The sequence below is a fragment of the Erithacus rubecula genome (genome assembly GCF_903797595.1).
Source record: "Erithacus rubecula genome assembly, chromosome: 4".
Lineage (NCBI taxonomy): Eukaryota > Metazoa > Chordata > Aves > Passeriformes > Muscicapidae > Erithacus > Erithacus rubecula.
The window spans coordinates 27,635,190-27,658,349 of record NC_136686.1 but is presented as its reverse complement, the minus strand read 5'-3'; the positions used below and the strand labels follow the sequence as shown (position 1 = coordinate 27,658,349).

The following is a 23,160-nucleotide window of genomic DNA, read 5'->3' as shown; positions in this document are numbered from 1 at the left end:
GGAAGCTGAGACACACATAACCACACAGCTGCACAAATGAAAATTCATTGCTGAGATGCCAAGATTCCCAAACAGCAACAGCAGAAATACACATTTCAGTATGCCATTCCATCCATTTCTGCAAGTTTAAACAGTACTGAGTTTAAAAAATACTTTTAACTGGGGAAAAGCCCCCACCAGTCTATTACTTTTAAACTGTAGGCAGTACATGACACTACTCCCCTCTAAATAGCAGCTTACATAATCATGATTGAAAGGACAAAAATCAAATTTTACTCAAACACAGAGGAGAAAAACTGATGTTTCTAAGTTAATATGCACTCTTCTATAGACAGGCTGTGACTATAATGGAGCAAGTGAAGTGTCTGTTTCCTAAGCATTTATGTTTAAGGCACTGTTACGGACCTAAAAACAGAGCTGTCATTTTTATCACCAGTAACTATTGAAAATTTTAATACGCAAGTAATGAAGTAAAGATACAGCATTGGAAGACATATTGCATATAGGCCTGCAGAGCCATGGGATTTAGTCTACCTTTACAAATGAGATCCAACAGTCAGATTTCACTGCAGCAGCAGGAAGTCAGATAATGACTTTTTATGTCAAGAAAACAAATACTCCAGATTATTTTGCCTGCATGAAGTAACTTCTAACACTCAAAAATAAATAGTTTTTCTTGTCCCTACCACTTGTGCAGTCAAATGTGAACTTTAAAAGTACAGGAAATCACATGAAATTTTACTCAGTGCAAGAGGGCATGCCAATGGCAAAGATTATGTAGGCACATACACTAAATTTGAGTTTACTTCAGCTCAAAGCTGCATGTTGATGCCACCAGCAGCAGAGACCACCAGCTGCATTTGTCATGTTCTAATACAGCTAAAAGATTGGCACTCGCAAAACCTTTACCACACACCTTTACTGTAGTTGTCACATTTTGTCCTGTAAACTGTTGATGACTTTTTGATCTGTATCCCACCACTGACAAGCCTATTTAAACAAGCATGAAAGGCCAAGTTTCATATGAAGTGCAAGACGAGGTCCAGTTTCAAGACAAGAAATGGCGAATCAAGTTTGCAAAATATTTAATAGAGTAGTTTCCCAGTGGACTCCTGACCAGAATCATAACCAGACTTCTAAAAAGTATATATATTTTCAGATTTGAAAATTTATCTTTATTTTTTACAAAATGGATTTCAGGAAGTTTAAAAGGCAATATCATAGAGGACTGGGGCGCAGAAATCAGGTGTAGTCATTCAAAGCATTCAAGTAGGAATATGGTCATATAAATATTTGAAAAGCATCTTTTATCATAAATGTTCAGAACAAAATGTATAACTCATTCCAAACTAAAAATTGAGCTTTATAGCACGTATTTCCCTGAACAGAAAAAATAAGTAACTTTTGAAATATTTCTAAAGGCCTGAAAGCTTTTTCCATGGTTAGTTACAATTAGAAGACTTGCCTTAGATTAAATTCCTTCCTTTCCAAATACGGAAAGTATTAACATCAGTCCACTGTTAAAACAGACAATGTGTTGCAAATTAATTCTGGTATAGTATGTTCCAAGAAAGCCTAGAGTATAAAGGTGCTGAGGTGGCTCTGAGTTAGTAGTCGTCCCCCCTGCTGACGACCTCCTTGCAGGTGGGGCGCAGCAGGATGGTGTGCTCGAACTGCGCCGTGTAGGAGCCCTTGATGTCGCACAGGGGCGGGTACGGGTCCACGATGCCCAGGTCGCACAGGTTCTTCAGCGCCATCAGGTATTTGCTCTCCCCCAGGCGATCCAGCCACCGGCGGCAGAAGGCAAGAGTACCAAAGTTTTCATTGATAACATTTAGCAAGTGTTTTGCTCTGGGAAGCCTTGAAGGAAAGAAAAAACAAAGAATGTGTTGGAGAAGAAAGAGGTTTGGCCAGCATGCATTCGCTACAGAAACAGAACACGCCAATTAAGAATAAGGTTAGACTGCAATGTCTTTTCAGACTGCCTAGACTTGGGTTGTCTTTCTACATCAATCACATGTTCTCTTTAGAAAGTAATGTGCATTCTCCTCCTGCAAATAGATAACCTTCAAAACAGACTGTGAACCTTTCTGCAGGCTAAACTAAACAGGGTTAGGAATCTTACTCTTAAAAAATAATTTCATTTTATAAATTATTCCTGATCCAGAGTAGTCAGTAATCTGAACTAATTTTGGCAGAAGCTTGGTGGTTTAAAATGCTGAGTTTTCACTTCTGAAGTCAAATACTCGGTAAGCTTTTTATTCATACTTCTTACAATATATAGGCATAGAAAGATATATATTTATAGATCTACTAAGAACTAAGCTTATTTGCAGTCAAGCAGTTCCTTTGCCATCTCTAGTCTAATTCTTCTTCTAATACATTCCTATTATGTGCTATGGAAAAGCAGGTCTGCCTGCCATGGTTCCAACCAGAGTAGTCTTTGCTTCAAATAATATGCAGCACTCCTAGAAATGCCAAATGAAAACCCAGTGAAACTAAAAATGAGTAGTTTTTTCATTTTACAGCAATGCACTAAAACAAGAACTCAAAACTCAAAATATCCATGAAATAAAACAGACAGTATGAATAGCTTAACAGATTCTGGGAATAGCAGAAAGACACTGTGGCACACAACCACAGTACAGATATTAACTATCAAAATACACCAGGCAAAATCCAACCTTATTGGCACATGGCCGACATCGAAGTTCTTCATGTAATGAGAACACTCCATATCATCATGAACAACGCCTTTTCCTGTGCTACCAAAGGTTTCTATGGCATACACTTCACCTTCCTAAGGACAGAAAAAAGGAACATGCTGCAATATGAAGATGTCACATCGTGTCATTCTGATACAATCTCATTATTACAACTTCTGAATACAAGCCATTAAATATGAATAGATTCAATCCCCAAATCAACGTAGAAAAAAATTCAGCATGGAGATTTCACACATTAGAGTTACAGGTATCTCCAAATCATCAACTATTTACATTAGTACCATTTTATTTCAAGCCAGAAGCATCAGTATGTTTCTACTCACAATTTCTCAAAGTCCTTGCAGTTAAAACATTACCAAGACATACATCTAACATAGCTAAGAAACTACATTTGCTAATTGGAAGTACTTCTCCTGTGCTATTCAGATACAAGTCCTAGGAAATGTATAGTTTAGACATAGCAAATAGATGTTGATTACAGACACTTACTGCACTGATGAACTTTTCTGCCCAATTTCTGCAAGAATTTTCTGGTAACAGGTGCTAGTATATACCCTTAACCTGCTCATTTCCATTCCACAAGATGAATTTCTTCAAGAAATGAAGGTGATATATATCTGCAAGGGCATTATCAAAACTCTAGCCAAGAACATACTGAAATGCCATTTACAAACTCATTTCTGTCAAGTGCATTCAAATAACAGCAGGACTGTGACAGGGACTTGACAAGCTGGGACATCAAACACTGAGGGACACTATGAGTTGCACTGTTTATTTTATTAAGCTACTTTTAAAGTCACAAGCCCAAAATAAGAAGCCATATGAAAAGCAGTAACACAGGCTTCAAATTTAAGACAAAGTCTTGAAGATGTCCCTAAATATTCAACTGACTCAATAAAAAAACATAAATCCTCAAAAACCCCCACACAATGCTGCCACAAGATTCACTTAACACCCACTTCTTCTGAATAAGGATCATCAGAGGCTCTGTTAGTCACAAAAATCTCACTGGATTGTAGTTTGATACTATAATTAGCACAGTACAGTAAGACCTTGGCTATGCTCCACATTCTTCATTGCCAAGCTCACTGTGTTTAATGATATAGGATTGTGTCCTAAGTAACCTACAGGAGCTGAAGAAATTAAAAAACCAAGCCATTAACTAAGTTAAACTAAGAAGAACACACACATTTTTCTATCTTTCTTTTCCAATACTCTTAGTCCCTTTGCACAGTCATAGCTAAGATGATAGTTAAAAATCTGTCTTTTTGTGCACATCATAGGTCATCAACTACAATACAAGTTTTGGGTGATGAAAGTGAGGCTACCTCAAATAACAACCCTGTGCCTATTCAGCTCTTACAAGTCTTACCTATCCTGATAGACTTACTGGTGATCATTAATGATGAGGCTTAGAATGAAATTAAAAGCTTCCTGTCTCATCACCCATCTTTTAAATCTTACCTCATTAGAACAAGAGCTTCAGTGAAAATTATGGCTAAATCTCAGGTTCCATGTTTAAATACTGCCTTTCTAACCGCTACTGTGTCATATCAAGTACAGCCATTGCCCTTCCCCTGCTCCAAAACACTATCCAAACAACATCTTTCAACTAGCCTCTCACATTAGTTACAAATTCACTTAATTATTTTGCATCTGCAGAGAAAAACTGCACTGGAAGCTTAAAAAACCCAAAACAACTATATCTAACTTTACTCAAAAAAAGGTATCCAAAACTACACTATGTATATATTTATCAAGAACTACCTGAGTAAGAGAATATTACATTACTGAAGAAACAAACAAGGAGTATGAATAACCTGCAAGTCATTCAGGAAAAGTTTGATTTCCTGAATTCCAGTTCATTCCTAAATATGAATTTTTGTCCTTTTCCATGCTCCGAAATGCAATATTCCAACGCTCCATTTAATAACATGTACACACTGAGACAGAAATATGCAGAAGTTTCAATAAGTCGTATTACTATGGCATTCAGATTTCAACAGTAGTGGGTTTCTTTTGTTTTTTTGTTTGGTGGCTTGTTTTTTTCAATAGCAGGGTTCCAATGTTTCAATTTCAGATAGTGTTAGATACCTGAACATCCCAGGGCTAAAATGAAGAAGCTGCTGAGACAAAACTACTCCTGTACAGGAGCATTACACAGTACAGCAGTTATTCCAATGCAATTTTCACTGTGATCACAAATCTACAAACTGAAAGTGCACAGGAAATGCTATTCTTGCAATGATACTGGGGAAATTTAACAGAAAGAATAAAGAACTCAACTTACCTCCATTCTTGTGGCTTCTCCTCCTTTCACAATGGGTACTGTTTTTCCTGCATGTATCCTATACGGCCCAATGGAGTGTCCATTCAAATTGCGAATTGGCTTCACTTTGGAAGAAAACATTAATATTACAGGCAATTTCCTAACAAATGGTAAACTCTTTAAGGCAATTTGTTTGTTACCCCATATGAAAGTACAACAGTGAGCTGCCATATTGCAGAGGAACCAAATACAGAACCATCCACACTAACACACTTGTACTAACACTAGCCAAGAAACAAGTTAGTTTTGTATGCTTTAGAAAGGCTTCATTATTAAAGAGGAGCAACTCCCATAGTAATAAAACCTTATTAATAAAGTCAAACAGCAAGTATCAAATTATCACTACAGTTCAAAACTGTTGTTTAGCTCCATCTTATCTGTTAAAGATACAACATGTGAAAGGATAAGCTAAGAACATTTCTCCAACGGAAAAGTCAGTCATAAACATGTATTTATGCAAGACTCATACCATACTTCTAGCAGGAAAGTCTTCTCAATATCCTACATCAAGATTAATATGATAATACAAATCTACATACAGATATGCACTTCTAAAACAACTATCCCTATATAAAGAACTTGCCTTGGTATGTTTTGCCATCAATTTCAACTTCATAAGACTCCATAACTTCTTGTATGGCCTCTCCCACATCACAGAGACGTACATCTATTCCAGCACACTGAAAATAAAGTGCAAATATAAGTGGAAAATAATCACAACATTTACTGAAAAAGACTTTGCAAATTACTTACATAATTATCATACCTTTATTCCAGTATTTGTGGCATCCTTTACAGCTTCTAATAGTCTGTCATATTTTGGATTGAATGTGACTGTAAAAGCACAGTCAATAATACGACCTGAAATCAGCAGAACTTAGTTAGCTTTATAGTATTTGCATTGATGAACATTCTCAAAGTTTCATTTAATAAATGAAAACTAACCACTAATATGTGTTCCAAAATCTATTTTGCAAATATCATTGTATTGCAGGACTGTTGGATCTCCAGCATTGGGAGTGTAGTGGGCAGCACAGTTATTCAGAGAACACCCCGTAGGAAATGCAAGACCTGCATTTAAACCATTTTCCTTTATCAGCTTACGAGAGCAGTCTTCTAGTTTTTCACTAAAAGGCAGAGAGGGGAGGGGAAAAAAAAAAGAACAGCTGTCATTAGTATTTCTTATGATTACTTCAAATAAATCAATGCAAGAACAAAACCTCAGAAAAATATTAAAGCAAATGTTTTTATGTCAAACCAAACTACTTGTATGCTAAGTAGACAGAAAATCCTAGGCTGAAAAACACAGGCACAACACAACAACCCTCAGTTCTTTGTGTTGTTTCCTCTACCCCTTCTTGGGCAAAAATGAGTCCCTCTCTATCGTTTTTAATCTAAGTTTAAAATAATTATCCTTACAAGCTACATTTAATCCATTCTTCCTGAGAAGCAGAAGTTAGATGACCAAAGTTTAGGCAAATGAAATACATGTTTTACAATTACTGTGATTTAAAAGGAGGTGGGAAAAGGAGGTAAAGCCTTTATTTATTAAAAAACTTTGATTATAAAAGGACATTTTAAAAAAATATTGAGTGATAATGATGACAAAATAAAACCTTGTGAGACTACCATTTGCTTTTTGTCTAATCTCAAGGTGCTAGCTATTGCAAATTCACAAATACACGTTCACCGGTGCATTCTCCTTCAATGTCAGTGAATGAGGTAAATGGCAGCTCACTGCAGTGCACCAAACTGATTTTAAGAAAGCCAGAGAAATATGAAAAAAGAGAGCATATTTTAATCTGCAAAGCCCCATAGCCTGAGCTACTTTAGGAAGAATAGCCATGTTTTGAGAAAATGACTGCTTTAAACAGTCAAACTGTATAATTCACTATGACAGATTTGTTTCACCCAGACTAGTGAGATGCCTTTCTTCTACTTTCCCTCATGGTATATTACATCTTTCTGTTATCCTTGCACAGTTACCTTGGGGATCAGCTCTCATTAGCTTTCTTACTATCCTACTCTTGTCAGCACAGTCCTCAGTCACACCAGGCTGAAAGCACCTGATTTTGGAAGCTAAACTGTTCTGGATCAGTGCAGTACTTGGACAGTAGACATTCAATCTAGATAAACTGAAGGACAGAAAAAGTAATAGTTGGAAGAGTCACAAAAATCAGTCCAGGCTAATTATTTCTTTAACCTTAATCAAATTCATGTTCATCTGAATCCATTTGCTCAGTTATTTCTTACTAACTGAGAATAATAAAAAGCCCCACTGTGTTTCCACCAGAAACATCAGTCAGTCAATGAAGACTAAACACAGTCCAAACCTTCCTGTCCTGAACACACAGCCATGCTGGTTTTATGCCTCTTTGCCCAGTCCCAGGCACAGACTGCACCTGCACTGTCCAATGGCATTTCATGACAATTCTGGCAAGCAGCAGCAGTGTGACTGCTATTCCTGCTTCTCCCAGCACTGCAGAGTAGCAAGGGCACTGAAATCTACATGAAGCATATAATCAAAGTAAGTGAACATCTTGGAAAGCTTAGTTAAATATTCAGTATAATTCCAGGCCCTGTAAAGCTGCATAAGCTAAAAATACAAGAGGAAACTTAAAGGAAGTAATTGGCAACACTGCTTGTGTTTTCCCCAACACTCATTGCACAGTGAATTAAGCACACAAAACTGAGACTAAATCTCTCCCCCTCTGGAAAATGAAGAAAAATCTACAACAGAGACTTTCCAGAAGATGTATGTTCTCACCAGATTTCTATCATTGTCATTCCAGGTTTTATCCAGCTCATAACGTATTTCCTCACTTGTCTGTGTGCCTCTGCAGCCTCCCGAAAATCATTCCATATTTCCTCACTGGCTTGGTCTAGTGCTTTCTTTTCTTCACTAGTTGTTCTCCAAGCAGCAGTTCGCCTTAAAAATAAAGGAAATGTTTCACAAGGGTTACTATGATCACAGCAATCATTACAACTTCTAAAGCCTGCAAAGTGTTTATTAACCAGTCAAGTCTACGTTCCTGTGTGTAACAGAAAAGATCCTGATTCATACAATTTTCTGAATAAAGGAAGCCTATTAAAAAAAAAATATATATATATATATATATATCAGTACCACAGACTAGCAGCTGAGAAAGATAGTAACATCCTATCAAAGGCCCAGACAAGCAGGGTGCTTGATGGATGCCCATGTTTTCAAAGAGACAGAACAGGTATATAAAACTCATATTAATGCCTCCAATGCCACCTTAAGTTTAGCAGGGCAAAAAACTGCAACAGGCTCTACTCATTCAAAAAGTTTTATTTTCTCACAATCTTTTTAATTCAGACAGCACTGTTCCCTTATAGAGATGAACCTCAGCACTGTAGTGTGTCTGCTTGGCCCAGAAACTGTTGCTGACACAGACAATAAGCATCTTAAAAATTAAAGAGCTTGCAGGTCCAGTATTATTTTCATTCATGCTCAGAATATTTAGGTAATAACAGCTAACACAGTGCATGGCAACTGTAACACACGCCAAAATGTTACTTTCTAAATGGGCTGGATAGTGAATTAACATTTGTTACAGGAGAGTATCACTCATTGTGACTCTTTGGTAGGTTCATAGAACAAACACACAAATATTTGTAATATAGGACTAAGTATAAAATTAGCTTTGAATATATTTTGCATTATGAAAAAATCCAACTCAACTAAGGTTTAATAAAAGCAAACAAACAAAAATATAATTTAAGTACACCAATAATCATCAGACTACTGTGACTACAAAGTAGAGATAACCCTTCAAATGGTGAAGCTGCAGTCACATAACAGTGCAAAAAACCCCAGTGATGACTTAAAGTACTCTGTATATGCTATACAAGACAAAAACTACTCAGAACAATACACAGCTACACAAGCTGGCAGATGGGTCTTAAAAGAAAATGCGTGGTGGACAGAGGGACCAAAGACGCTGAAATATATCTGTTTTCAAATTTAGAAATTAATGCAAGAGAGTTTATTCTAAGCAAACAACCAAGTACACAGAGTGTAAAGGATTAGTCTTTGAAATCCAAAAGTGTAGCTTTTTGCCTGTTTCACAGTCATGTAACTTTGAACATTTTCTTTACAGCCAAAAAACAGGTACCAGTGAGCCAAGAGTCTATGCCCTGCAGTTTTGCTGCATTTTGAACTAACAACATATAAATATATGCAAATTTTAAGTATATGTATTTATACTGAGTATTTAAAAAGAGTGGCAAAGATAAAGGGGGATAACAGGCTATTCCATAAATCTTTCTTGGGATGATCAGAGGATGCAAAATATTTTGAGACCCTATTTCTTGTTTCCATTGAACTTTCTACTCCTTTTCAGATGAAAGTGCAAAGGAGAAATCCCACATTTACCTTTCTGAATGGTTTTATTGCTCCCATAACAAGCATCACACATACTACTCTTATAATTTGCCTCAATTTGGCAAATTCTACCAAAAAAAGAAAGCAACGGGCTGCAACACCTGGGCCCTCACAAGGCCACTAAAAAACTGGACTTCTGCCAGCAGAGTAGTTATTGAAGATGGAAAAGGTGCACTGCAGAAAAACACTGGGGACAGAGACTCAAGGATCCTTTCAGACTGTTCTGGATTCCAGCAGTGAACAGCCCTTGGTAGCAAGAACTGCTGACAGAGTCTGGGCAGCTGCTCTGCCATCTGTCACAGACTTGAGTGCAAACTCCAGCAAACTGGCAGCAAGCCATCCTCACTCTGTCTTACTGTATTTCAGCATATAGCCACCTCACACAAGTCAAGTGGGGGACAGAACTGCCTCTACATGTAAAAACACTGTCAGACCCAAAGCATTTTGCTGACAAAGCTGCACTACCACCACCTGGGAGCTCAGCAAGGGAGACAACGAGATTTCTGCTAGGGCCTAAGCACTTCAGGACATGTGAAAAATCAGTTGGTCAGATGAAGGCCTCACACCAAACATCAAGTCCTCCAACAGATACATAAGCTAACAAGTTTTTGGCAGTTTCCTAATGTGCTGCCTGCTACATGTCAACTGAAGAAATTCAACTCTCACTCCAAGCCATTTGGTCCAGCTTTTCACTCCAGTTCACAGCCTGCAATTTTCACTACTACCAATCTTTACAGGATCACACTGTAAACTAGATTCTAGTGATCAAAGAATTCCAGAAAATAATTTCCCCAGATTATCTTCACCCAGATATTCCATGTATGCTGGAAGGAAGAGATGCCATCCAGAGGGACCAGCACAAACTTGAGAGGTGGGCCTGTGTGAACCTCATGAAGTTCAACAAGGTCAAGAACAAGGTTCTGCACCCTGGGTCAGGACAATCCCATCACAAATACAAGCTGGGTGAAGGATGGATTGAGAGCAGCTCTGAGAAGGATTTGGGAGTGCTGGTGGAAAGAAGCTCCACATGACCCAGCAATGTGCACTCACAGCCCAGAAAGCCAAATCATACACTGGGTTGCATCAAAAGCAGCATGGCCAGCAGGTCAAGGATGGTGATTCTGCCCCTCTTCTCCATTCTTATGAGATCACACCTGGATTATTCAATTCAGCTCTGGGACCCAGAGAAAGATGTAGAGCTGTTTCAGTGAGTGGAGAAGGGCCATAAAGATGATGATGGCTGTAATACTCCTATGAAGACAGGCTGAGAAGAGTAGGGGCCATTCAGACTGGGGAGACCTTATACCCCTTCCCCACCCTAAAAGGGAGAGATTTTTTCCCCAAGTTCATGTAGCGACAAGGCAAGGGGTAACGGCTATAAACTGAAAGGTCAGTTTAGATGAGAAGCTAGGGAGAAATCCTTTACTGTGAGGGTGTTGTGGCACTGGAACAGGTTGCCCAGAGAAGTTGTGGAAGGTGCTCCTGCCCATGGCAGGAGGGTTGGAACTAGCTGATCTTCAAGGTATCTTCCAAAGCAAAGAAATCTGTGACTCAGAGGCAGAAACAAGAAGGCAAGATCAAGAATCCCTTAATCCTACTTTAACAAAATTAGTGTATCATGAAATATTGCTTATTTATTTTCTGCCTTCCCAGTTGTATAATTTCAAACTCCCACATCTTCATGAAAAAGCACAAGCTTTAAAGAAAACAAAAAAACCCCAAAAAACCCTGGAGAAATTAAAATGCTAAAACTGTTAGTCTGTTGTCTATGGAAGTATTGATTATCTCCTTTTTTAATTTTTTTTGCCGAAATTTGAATGACACCCACCTCTAGTTGAACTTCTCACACAAAATACACAATTGCAGGTTGATGAAAGGTAACTTTAGAAAGCACATGAAATCAACAGTTAAGAATAGAAGTGCAACTCTTAAAAAAATCAAAGCCAAAACCCTACTGACCTCAGCATGAACAAGACATGGAACAAAAATGCTCCACCAATATATAAATTGAAGCTATTACTCAGAATATGAAACATCCTGGCATTAACATCAACTACTAATTTAAGTAGTTGCTTATAGGAAATACTTAAGTAGGATATTAAGATTTAAATATTTAAATTAGGAAGAACTGTAAGCACATATTTGCTTAAGCACATTACATGAGGAAACTATTTCAAGTTCCTCCGAAGTGTGTATTTTTCCTCCATAGCAGAACATCGCAGTACAGAAAAGATGTCCCACTTAAATCCTTTTATGAAAGGAGGTTTGTTTTTATGGCTTTTGTCCCTTTTCTTTTCAATAAATAGTAGTTAAACCAGAGCAAATATTTTAATCTTCAAGAGCTCAGTATGTATGAAAGGTGTACAAAGAGTGTGTTATTTGTTAATAAACTATGTACATGCTTAAGCTGCTTATTATCAAATTTCCTGGTTTACTCAAATCATATTCTTATGAACATGGCACATGTTAAATGCTTAACTCTTAAACATTTAAAAAAAAAATCACTCTTGGTTAAGCCTGTCAGAACTATCCTGTGCAAGCTCTTCACTAGCATGCTGATCTTGTGCATGCAAACAAGGCAGTCATTTATAAATAAATAGGAGTACACTTTGTGTTCAAATTGAAAAGTTGAAAAAGAAGAAAAAGCTTCCTTAAAAACAAATTTTCATCTCACACAAATGAAATCACATTATCTGAACACAATTTATAGGAGGTACCAAACCCTTATTCATTTTACTTACATGCTATGAGAAACAGGTGTGGACTTGAAATAACTAATAAAAAAACATTTCAAAGTAATTTCATTCAGAAGAAAAAATCATTGAAAACTAGGCAATGCTTTCAGACATGCCAGTATTTACCCACTCTCTCCCTTTGGTTTAAACTATTTTTTCAGAGCTTTAATTCAATATTTCCTGAGAAGTTTCACAGTTTTCAGTAATACTTGGTCTTTTCATTCAACTTTGCATGCAATTCAAGCTAATTCTATACCGTGCATCCTGTGTCTCTCCCAGGTAAAATATGATCTTCCACAAGACTTCATACAAGGGAAAAAAATAATCAGGAAAACTCACTCAAGTTGGTATGCCCTAGTTTCTAACAATGCATAAAGTGTAAAAACATAAGGGTGCAGATTCTCTGAAACTACTGCAAGCTGTTTCTTGTTTAGTGCAATTGGACATTATTCCCCCATCACTGTGAGTTACAAAAACAGGTGAGGTTACAGTAACTATATTCATTCCAAGAGAGAGAAGTACAGAATATACAATGTAGGCTTTTAAATTAAATGGAGACACTGACATGTTTCTACCAAAAACAAGTAAGAAAAAGTTAAAATCTCAATGGTCACAAAACTGCTACATAATAGTCTCTCATCTCCCTGAATTTTAAACCTTCACTCACTTCTAATTCAGACAATGTTTTTCTTACAAGCTTCCTGCTGGAAGTCTGTTGGTACCCTGGGTCTCAAGGACCCCCTCCCTCATGGCAATTCTGCTCGTACTGGCTACACTTTTAATTAAAAGACAAATAATTCTGGCTTGAAGACCTGTATTCACTGAGTTCCTAGATAATCTAGTTAAAGAAAAAAAGGACAAAACCAAAAGCATATTACTCATTTTTTCCATTTAGTTGTACATTAATATTTTTTTCAGCACATCAGAATGAAAGCATTTATTTCTCAAGCTAAAAACACTCACCCATCTTGTGTTGGTGGATATTCGCATTCTTCCCCCTTCGGGAATACATTGCTGGGAAACAGATCACATATTGGAATAGAAGGTGGATCTGTCTGGACCTTAGCTGTTGAGTATAATTCAAGACAGTGTTACACATGGGACTCTGGAAATACTAACCATCTGACTTCAACCATAAAATTTAAACTGCAAAAATTATTTAAGATCCCCTTAACTAGAATCTGGGCCTCTACCAAAACAACATTGTATCACACTGCCCTCATAAGACTCTATTTAGCCAATGCTCAAGGCCTATGAATGCCTTCAATGGCATGCAGGGATACCAGAAAGAAGATAACTCAGGCAGACTTAGGCCTACAAATGCAAACTGCACCCCTAAATTTATTTCAGCTGCAAGAACAGCACTTTCACACTTAATACCAAATATTCACATAGTTTGTATTTTTATGCTTGATACCTACGTCCTTTCTTCTTTTTCTTCTTCTTCTTCTTTTTCCCAGTTGCTCCATCTCCTTCACCCTCTCCATCTATAGGAAAGAAAGTGCTCAGCTGAACATAAAATAATTGTAAAAGAACCAAAGAAGTTTGAATAAAACATAAAAATAACTGGACTATCTGGAAACACTTCTCTCACAGCAGAATTTAACGGATTAAAACATCCAGAAGCTGCCACCAAGCACCAGCATTTTCAGTCCCTACACCAAACACAGACTTAAGAAAATAGTTTTGAGAGTTGACAACAAACATATCACCAAAGAGAGGAGAAAAAGAGAGCTCATGTAAAGCATTTTCAGAAAGTCATACCTCATATTCTTCTGTTCTCAATCCAGGCAAATAGATGCCTGGAATTGTTGAAGGACATAAGAGGGAACTGTATCAGACACAACAGCTAACAAAAAGCTAAAAACTACTGCTTCCACCCCATCTTCTGATGCTTCAGCTAAAATAACTTACTGGATCTTGAAAGATAAAGACCCCAAAGTAAAGATGACAGCACTCTAGGCCAGGATAAGTTTAATCTTGAGATAACAGGGAAGGTCACAAACAACACTCAGCAAAACCACTGAACGTGGGAGATACAAGGGAGGTCAAACACTGGAACAGGTTTCCCTGGTGGAAAGATGGAAGATGCCCCATCCCTGGAAACAGTCAGGATCAGGCTGAATGGGGCTTTCAGAAATGTGATCTAGCTGAAGATGACCCAGCTCACTGCAGAGACTTGGACCAGGTGAACTTTAAAGGTCTCTTCCAACCCAAAACATTCTATGAATTTATACCAGTGGGAGGTTTGCAGGGAGCACAGCAGGTAAGCACCAGCCACATCATTTACAGCCACACTTGGGAGGTAACAACAACCCTGCAGACTTTAGATTTGACATCTAATGCCTATTTACTTCATACTCAGTATCTCAGGTGCCATCAGCTATCTAAACCTTATAGTCCCAAACATAATTTCTTTTCAAAGTAGATAAGTACTAGTCATCTACATGTAGAACATTTTCAACTACAGCAAGGAATAAAATTAATTTAATTCTAGAGTCAAGTCAAATCATTCCCTTTTGAGTGTATTTATGAAGAAGCTTGTATTTAAAAAGAAAATCAACCCAAGCATTGACCAGCTGCTCCAGTCACTAGATTTCAAGCCTCTCATGATGGCCAATATCATCACCAATGTTATGGCATGAGTGCTGTAATTCTGCAGCTGGGGCAAATTTCAGTAATGTCACCCCTGCCCCTCCCCAGCTCACTTTGGCACTAAGTATCTTAAATTTCTGTAAAAAAATTGCAAATATAAGTACTTTGTATCTATAGCATGGTCCCAATTTACCAGATTTTTCATCAATCTGTATTTCATAGGCAACCAAAAATCCTTACCAATGCATACAAATTTCTTTAAAATGTGGTAACTTTGTCACATTTGTCTTGACCTTGAGCAGTGCCCAAATCATTCATAAAGAAATCAGACATACTCCAGAGTTCATTTACCAACTGATTTTTTTTTTTTAAGTCTAAGCCTAAACTGAAGGGAAAAAAATCTCAGCATTTCTTAAATATTGTTGCTGCTGCTATCTGTATATTGTAGCTTTTTCATACATCACTGCACATGAAACTGCCAACTGCAAGCCAAACTAACCCAGTCTATGCTTTCATGTCCTTGAAGACTACTGCAGACTAACTGTGCTGCCAGAAACATAACTACTGCATCTGACCAATACTCTGCTTGTCTTCAGGTTATTTAGCTGCTAAGAAAAAAAAACTGTCACCAGCACAGCAATTTCCAATCTTTGCAAAACAGAATAGCCATTTAATAACCTAGCACAGTATCAGCATATTTTAACATGGCAAGGGAAATACAAAGAGCACTTCCTAATCTCTCCTAGAGTTCAAAAGTTATAGAGACTCCTTTTTGAAGCCACTCAGTTATAGGCTTATCAAGAGGAAAAAGAAAAAAAAAAGGGAGTACGTGTTTTACTGATTTTAATCTAATGCAGCATGTCTTAAGGAAACAATTCTGAAACTACACAATTAAATGGTAAATAGTGAAAGCCAGTACAGGCAAGAACACAGCTTTCTGCAAAAAATAATTAGCTTTAATTTTTCTGCAAAAGCATCAATTTTACTAAAAACCCATCCAAGTCTCTTATGTGAAGAAAGGGAATATTGTTAATTCAGTCATAGCATCACTTCTTTTTTTATGCTTTCTAATACTGTAATGCAATTGCTAATACTGCAAAAAGGATAGAGCATAGCATTTGATCTGTAACTATCATTGTTATTTCTTCTGAGATAAAACTAACTATTCTAATGATTTCAAATATTTCTTTTCATTGTATACAGTTTCCACTACCCTCTGCAACACACCTTCCTCAAGTTACAATGATGGCAAAGCACATATTGAGTTAATTTCAACTCCATAACCTGAAAGATACTATGAAACCATAAGACTACATTTCTAGGCAAAGTACATGCATTAAACTTGATGCTGCAGATTGGTAATGGTCAAAGATAAATTTGTTACTTAATACGTCTCAGCACTCTGATTCAATTTTTTAAAACTTCCATACCCAATTCATTAAAATGAAATTCTGGAAGGACAAATACTAGCAAGTGAACTAAGAAGATTTCAATGTGCTGAGCCAACTTTATATGCTAATTCAGAAAAATGATACTAAATTAGTAATTTAAGAAATGTGTTTTCTTAAACATCCACTTCTGTTGAGAACCGTTCATCAAACCAAAGGAAATATAGCACCTTTAGCCAATACTCCTACAGAAAAGATGGACCCAGTCTGGATTTCAATACAGACACTTTCAAAGTTCTTGCTTAGAAAATCAGCAACAAGGCGTGTGTCATGCCTCTGTAATAATCTCCTCTCAATTCAGTTTTAATGAAAAATTGCAATTACAGATGAGCAGGTTTTAAGTCACTGGTAAAGACTCTAAAACCCATTAATTAAAATGCTCCCTTAAAATTTTCCCTATATGTTTTATTTTAAGCCAAGAATAAGAGACAAAATTTGGAATACAAATGTCTACTGATCATGGCAACGCAAGTGAGAATGATTTACAGCTCACCTTATCTCAAACTAAACATTTCCCTTCAGCAGGTAGATCCTTGAAAACACAAACCATTAACAAAGCTCGTACTCCTGCTATTTTTTTACATGTATGCCTGTGCAAAATCATTGACAAACAGTAGAAAATAGAGATAGTTGCATCTCACCTCTCCAAAAAAAAACCCTACCAAAACCAAACCAAATAAGACACCTGTCTGTTAAAAGGGAGTCTCAGAAGAAGCTGGAACTGGAAATGTTGGGAGAAAATACAAGTTATACTTGCCATCATCATCATCATCTTTTTCTTTTTCCTCCAGTGCTTGCTTGTCCAATTGCTTTGCTATATCATCAAGAGCTCCTTCCATTTCTTTGTCAGTTTCTTGTCCTGTTTGTAAAGTTAGACTTACAGTAAAACATTTGCTCCACATTAGTAAACAATACCCCCCAAAACTTCATTAAAACATTATGTTGTACTCATCCTACAAACACCTGACCACCTAATGACTTCTTTGATCTTAAAGCAGCCCCAAAGTGCAAGGCTGTAGGACAGTACAGTCAGGTGGTGTTAATGAAACCCGCATATAAAGGTAGATTACCCTGACACTTCTGATTCCATTTTTTTCTGCCAGGGTAACTAATTTTTCTTCCCATTGCTGCAGCCTGCTCTTGTGAGATAATATGGGCGTAAAGTAGATAATTATAAACGCAACAGCACGATCATCGCTGACTGATGGCCTGCTAAAACAAACCCAAACCATCGCGCCTTTACGCTATTTGCCCAGACTTGCTCCAGCTCCCTCCGAGAACTCGGGAGGGGTGCAGAGCCTCCATCAGGCGGCATGACTTTTACAGCAGCAGTCTTACACCTTTCTCCCCTCGGGGCACAGGAGAGAGTGAGGGAAGCGGTGGCTTCTCTTGCGCACACCGGAGCAGGGAGGACATCCCCAGGCCCAAGCGAGCAGCAGCACCCCCTGAGCACCGTGAGCCCCCTCCGAGCCGCGGGTATCCCCCTCGGCCCGCACCGCTGCCACGGGCCGGGACAGCGGCCTCGGCGGCGCCCCGCACCGCACGCCGGGACCCTGGAGCCGCCCCGCGCCCACCGCCGCGCCCGCTCCCGGTGTGCCGGCCCGCCGCCCAGCCCGTCAGCGCAGGGTCGCGGCGCGGCCCGGCCCCTACCCCCGGGGCCCGCTCTGCCCTTCTTCTTCTTCTTGCGCTTCTTCTTGGCGCCATCCTCGGCACCCAGCCCGGCCGCGCCGTCCCTGTCCTCGGGCTCGGGGGGCAGCTCGCCGTTCAGGTGCTGCTCCCGCTCCTCCGCCCGCTCCACGCCCGCCATGTCGCCGCGGCCGCGCCGCCTCGCGCGCACGGAGCGAGCCCAGCAGAGCGTCGGGGCCGGCGCCACGCTCTGTGGTGCGCGCGGGGCACGCCGGGACGGCGGAGGACTCAGCCGGGAGGACGGGAGGAGGCGGGGCCCCAGCCGCGCACGCGCAATGCGCGCGAGGGCCCGTGAGGGGACAGCGGGGGCGGGGCCGCGCGATAAGAAATGGAATCAAGAAATCGTGCAAAAACAGCTCTTTCCCTCAGGAGGAACAGCTGCTGCATTCCCTCACAGCATGTAAGATCGTTAAGGTTTTGCCTTTTGAAGGCACTGAGGAAGTGTGACTTACACGAGAGATAACTGGTGTACAGAAGGAAAATAATACAAGGGGGAAAAAAATCACTTGTTCCAAGTCACAGAGCAAAAAAGGGAAGATTCTAATACGTGATTAAGGACACTGCTTTGTCCCATTTCTACTACTATGTGGAAAACTGAGGCAAAATGTCAACATTGCCAACATCCATTTTTGAAGTATTAAATCAGCCCAATCCTTAAAATTAGTTTACTGAGTTTATACTTTTCACAGGTTTTCTACTAGTATAACCATTCTGGCTGAAAAATCCTTTTTCCTCCTTGCTATACTTGAATATAACACATATAATAACTGTATAATACAATGCCGTTATAATTTATAACATATAAAAGTTAAAACCGGGCCTTGTGTTGCATAACTATGTTTTAAAACGCTTCTGCAGGCAGTTTTTTGCTTGGGATAACTGGTAATGCCTTGTTCCTCACTGAGGTACCAATTCTGCTCCCTTGGCCCCACCAAGGCCAGCTGGTGCCATCTGCCCCTTCCCTGCCTCTCACCCATGGGCATTTCCTCATTCCTGATACATTTCCCAGCAAGAACAGGATTTAAAAACATTGAGCTAGTGTTCTAGTACTGATCAAAGTCCATCCTGCTCCAGGCAAGTGTCCCAGCAGCACTGCTTTCACACTGAAAATGGAAAATACAAAAGCATGTGCACTAACACTGCCTAGAACACTCTGGGATTATTATTTTCTGTTCTGGTTTCCTAATTGGGTAGAAGCAGAATCTACAGAGCTGATTTGGTTTGGGGTTTTATTATGGATGGTGGCAGGAGAAAGGGGGAGCATCAATGGTTAAATTTCCTGAATTCTCCATTTTGAGTCATCTCACATCTTCCTGTTGTGTGCTTATTACAGTTGGGCACTGTAATGGTCCCAGGCTATCTGACAGCAGTGGTTTTGTGGTTTGCTGTAATCCATTAGTCTCTCATACATCAGACTGCTGAACCACTCACTCTAACTCCCCCTGCTGCCTTTGACAGCTTGAAAACGAGTGCTTGTGCTCCTGTTCCATTTGATCTGGTGTGTGCCAAAACAGACAGGTTCCCAGACCATGGATTTTGTTGACTTTAGAAGTGAAGTGAGAGATAAAGGAGTCCATAAAATCTACAGAAATGGGGAAGACAGAAGTAGAGATACTGGCCAGAGATAGATAAAGTAAGAATACATCTCATGCTGGAGCTGCAAACATGAGATCTGGAAATGCATCAGAGGAAAAAAAATCACTAACAGAATCAATGTTTCTGTGATCAGCTAACTAACAAAGGCAGTTTTCTAAGAGCATTGTTTCTTTCCTCCCCAGAATGACTCTGGCACCATTCATAGTCACTGTGATAACCCAGCAGAGAGGGAGAGATGGCTTGTGCCACATGGTTCAGCAGTTTGGCCTGTCTCTGTTTAGGTGGGGACATTTCTTTGAGATGCTATTGTTTACTCAGCTGATGATTTTTAGAAAGTGTGTCCAAGTGTCATTATGCTTGGGTGTGTTATTCTACCAATTTTGTCTGAAAATCAACCTTTGCATAAATTCCCTTTCTTTAAAAAAGTAGGCTGAAAATAAATTGTAGAGTGATGTCACACTTGACATAGAAATGCAGCAGAGTGAAAGCAAACTGTGAGAGAGGTAGGAAAAGCAGGATTAACTGAGTGTCTCTACAGTTTGAGATGGTGTTATTGAACCCAGGCTGTGTTCATCAGTCTCTCAGCAAAGTGGGGACATTGGACAAAGCAAAGTTAAGCATTTTCCAGGTTATGCTACTTCCAGACTCAAAATTATGTATATTTATATGTGTATGTACATTATATATGTAAGAGACTATGTAAGACATAACTAGGGGGGGAATAGTGTGATAACCAATGTGCAAAAATAGAAACGCTCTATTAAAAAAATTGCAAAGTGGGAGTAAGAAGCTGGCCTGGCTGCACTGACAAAGCCAATATTAACATGAACAGGCTGACAACTGGTTCCATGTTCCCCATCTGGCTTCTCTTAAGAGAATCCAAGCTCATGGATGCAGAGAGAGTGAGAACATCTTGTAGAATGCCCTTGCCAGCTCAGAGTTTTTTGTCCTTCTTCTATTATTGCCAGTCAGCAGTTCCTAGCGTTTAATACACATTATATTAATGGATGCTATTTTTCCCAATTGCATGCTGTACTAGACAGCATGATAAGGTGAAAGTGCCAGCCAGACCATGGGCCAGGGGTACCTGTGATACCATTTTTAGCTGGAAGTTTTTGTTTTCTCACTATTCATTTTTCTTAACCAACCTCCCAGACAAAGGCAGGCAGTGGCTGGAGAATTAAGGGAAGGGCTGAATGCAGTCCAAAACATTCAGCAGGATTTGAAACACTTCCCTGAAAGACAACACAGAGAGTCACCTCCTCTTATTTTTCTTCTAAGGGCATTGCTCCAATTGCACTATTTTCTGAGCAAATGAAGTTATGATCTTCAGAAAAAGACTTTTTTTTAGGGTGTGTTATGTTTTCTGTTGAGTTCTGTTTTCAAATCGTGTGTATGTGTCAAGAAATGGCATGGAATGAAGTGTGGGAGCTGTCTCTGACAGGTGTGGTTTAATCCTGGAAAAAGGGTGAGCAAGGACAACTAGGGAGTAAGTGGCCTATACCAGCCCCCAGAAGTGTTGAACAGTGGGATGTTATATTTGTTTCTGTTTGTATTTCTGGGACTGATGCCATTATTTATGTGTTTATGACACTTTAATACTCTTTTTCCTAGCTTAGGGCCAAAACTTACAGTCCTTACTCAGCTGTAAAAATTCACTGAAGCCAATGAGGAAATTTTCATGACTAGAGGCTTAATATTAGGCCTAAATGCTGGAAGTAGACAAGGAAAATATTTCCTGTATGATAGCAAATATGTTTTATGGACTCTAGAAGGAAAGATATTCCTTGTCACCCTTTGCTGAGGACAAAGGATTCTTGTACTCTAAAATTATTTTATCACTTAAATGAAGTAGCTAGATCAAAGTGGCAAAACTAGACAAAAAATTCATATTTAACTCTCTTCAATGTGGCCTTCTTCCCACATTCTTTAGTGATTGCTTTTTCTTTCTTTTTGCCAAACACCAGTTATATTACAGTTTGTCAGCTGTAATCAAAACATACTGCTTTACCTCAGCTGGTGTCTCAACATCTGTGTCCCTTGGAGGACAGGTTTCAAGGGATGTATGAGTGCTTCTGAAAAGAAGCAAATTTCATCTCTCTTAAGTGGTGAAAGTCACCGTGAGAAGCACAGAGTGCTGTGTGTGTACTCAGACTGGGACAAAGCAAATACTTCTCAGTTTGTATCAATAGATGCATGCTGTGAAATATAAAAGTTAGCTTATGGCCTTCTTTAGAGCTTACTTTTCAAATTGCTTTTAAACTGCAAGATTCACATGGACAAAACAAGTCAGTGCCTTGGGAAGACTTCTTATATTTCTGTGACAAGGAGCTATTGCATTTGGCTGGTATGCAGAAACATACATTAGGACATGCTGCAGTGACCATCTCCCTGCAGCACCTCTCTGTGCCTGTGCCTAGTCTTGGTAAGAGATGAAAGGCTACAGAGAACCAAGGGTCCCTAGACTTCTGATTTTAAATAATTTTTTGTTATTTTTAATAGAGTCATAAGAATTATTTTTTATAATAAAAGCATATTTCTTGATGTACTCACTGAGCCATAACTGCAGATGGAAGCAGTTTTCTTTTTGTGGTAAAAAACTGAGGCAGTGTATATCTTCAGAAGTAATTGTAGGTCATATACCTCCTGAAAACCCTAATTTAGAGTGGTATGAACCTAAATTATCAGAAAGTTATATTTTGAACTCGAGATTTGTAATCAATTTTATATAATTTAATACACTGATGTATTAATGTATTCCCATTCACATAAAGGTTCTTTCCTTGTCTGAAGAAAATTTTCAAGACCTCACATAGAAAGTAATTTCTCAGCTTCACTGTTAGTATGGAAAGCACTAACAATTTCTTTTCCACAGCCTGCTGGCGTAGCAATTTTCCTCTGGGTTGCTCCACCTCTTTTTCATTCTGGGGAGTAATGGAAGTAATGTTTACAGTTGCAGTGCAGGATACAGTACCTGTATATTTCTTTCATCAGGTACTTTCTTTTATATCCAGGATAGTCTTCTGTTTCACCTTCACAACTTCTCCAGTCTTAAATTGGAAACAGTCATTCATTTTGCTGTAGATGAAAATTAGAATGAAAGAGAAAGGCAAGAAACCAGACCTGTTCTTGCATTTCTCTATAGATCTTCCCCCTGGTTTTACTGCCAGGTTATGGTGTGACACCACCAGTGGTGGGAGCAAGGACATTTCTGTCAACTACTTTTTCGAGGAAGGCACAAAAATTACCCCCAAAGCAGATGTGGCCCAAACAGAGCAGGAGAGACAGGGGAAGCACAGGGCCAGACCTGGCTCTCTGCCATGCAGTGTGAGCAGAGAGAGATAAGTGGGAAGGTGACAGTGTCCTACATCTAAACCTACCTCCTTGAGCTGTGATACCTAATGTTCATTTCTGCTGTCAGCATTTCATGAGTTTAATATATTTAACTTTAAAACATTGAACAGTTAGATATGTAATGCTGTATTTGTCTTGTTCTACTATTCCAATGCTTTGTTCTATTGTTTTGGCTTGGACTGAACAATAGCACATTGCTGGGTGCAGAGCTCTGTGGATTTCATGAAATTCATGTCTGCTGAGTAATGTACTGGGAGCCAGTGTTCACAACATTCCTCTGGGG

The 23,160-nt window shown here is 39.0% G+C and overlaps 1 protein-coding gene and 1 long non-coding RNA gene across 2 annotated transcripts; one reads left to right on the top strand and one right to left on the bottom strand.

The window, feature by feature from the left end:
• Positions 1 to 1,068: 1,068 nt before the first annotated feature.
• Positions 1,069 to 18,165, bottom strand: METAP2 (methionyl aminopeptidase 2). The gene is made up of 11 exons (XM_079303544.1): positions 17,892 to 18,165; positions 16,999 to 17,100; positions 13,620 to 13,685; positions 13,162 to 13,264; positions 7,823 to 7,984; positions 6,001 to 6,182; positions 5,822 to 5,916; positions 5,639 to 5,735; positions 5,017 to 5,120; positions 2,685 to 2,800; positions 1,069 to 1,860 (listed from the first exon to the last, which is right to left on the bottom strand). Exons 1-11 carry the CDS (start codon positions 18,046 to 18,048, stop codon positions 1,608 to 1,610), a joined length of 1,437 nt encoding a protein of 478 aa, XP_079159670.1. The 5' UTR covers positions 18,049 to 18,165; the 3' UTR covers positions 1,069 to 1,607.
• A 79-nt stretch (positions 18,166 to 18,244) lies between these two features.
• On the top strand, positions 18,245 to 22,650 carry LOC306801493. The gene is made up of 3 exons (XR_013774103.1): positions 18,245 to 18,327; positions 19,706 to 19,804; positions 22,538 to 22,650. It is a non-coding gene; the product is annotated as an uncharacterized lncRNA (long non-coding RNA).
• The last annotated feature ends 510 nt before the right edge of the window (positions 22,651 to 23,160 follow it).

Bases quoted from the DNA above. Each gene is read 5' to 3' on its own strand.
- METAP2 (XM_079303544.1), bottom strand. From the start codon at position 18,048: ATGGCGGGCGTGGAGCGGGCGGAGGAGCGGGAGCAGCACCTGAACGGC. The intron at 5,121-5,638 runs GCAAGTTCTTTA...TTTCTTCCAAAG, and splicing joins TGATGGCAAAACATACCAAG to TGAAGCCAATTCGCAATTTG. The intron at 1,861-2,684 runs GTTGGATTTTGC...CTTTCCTTCAAG, and splicing joins GTCGGCCATGTGCCAATAAG to GCTTCCCAGAGCAAAACACT.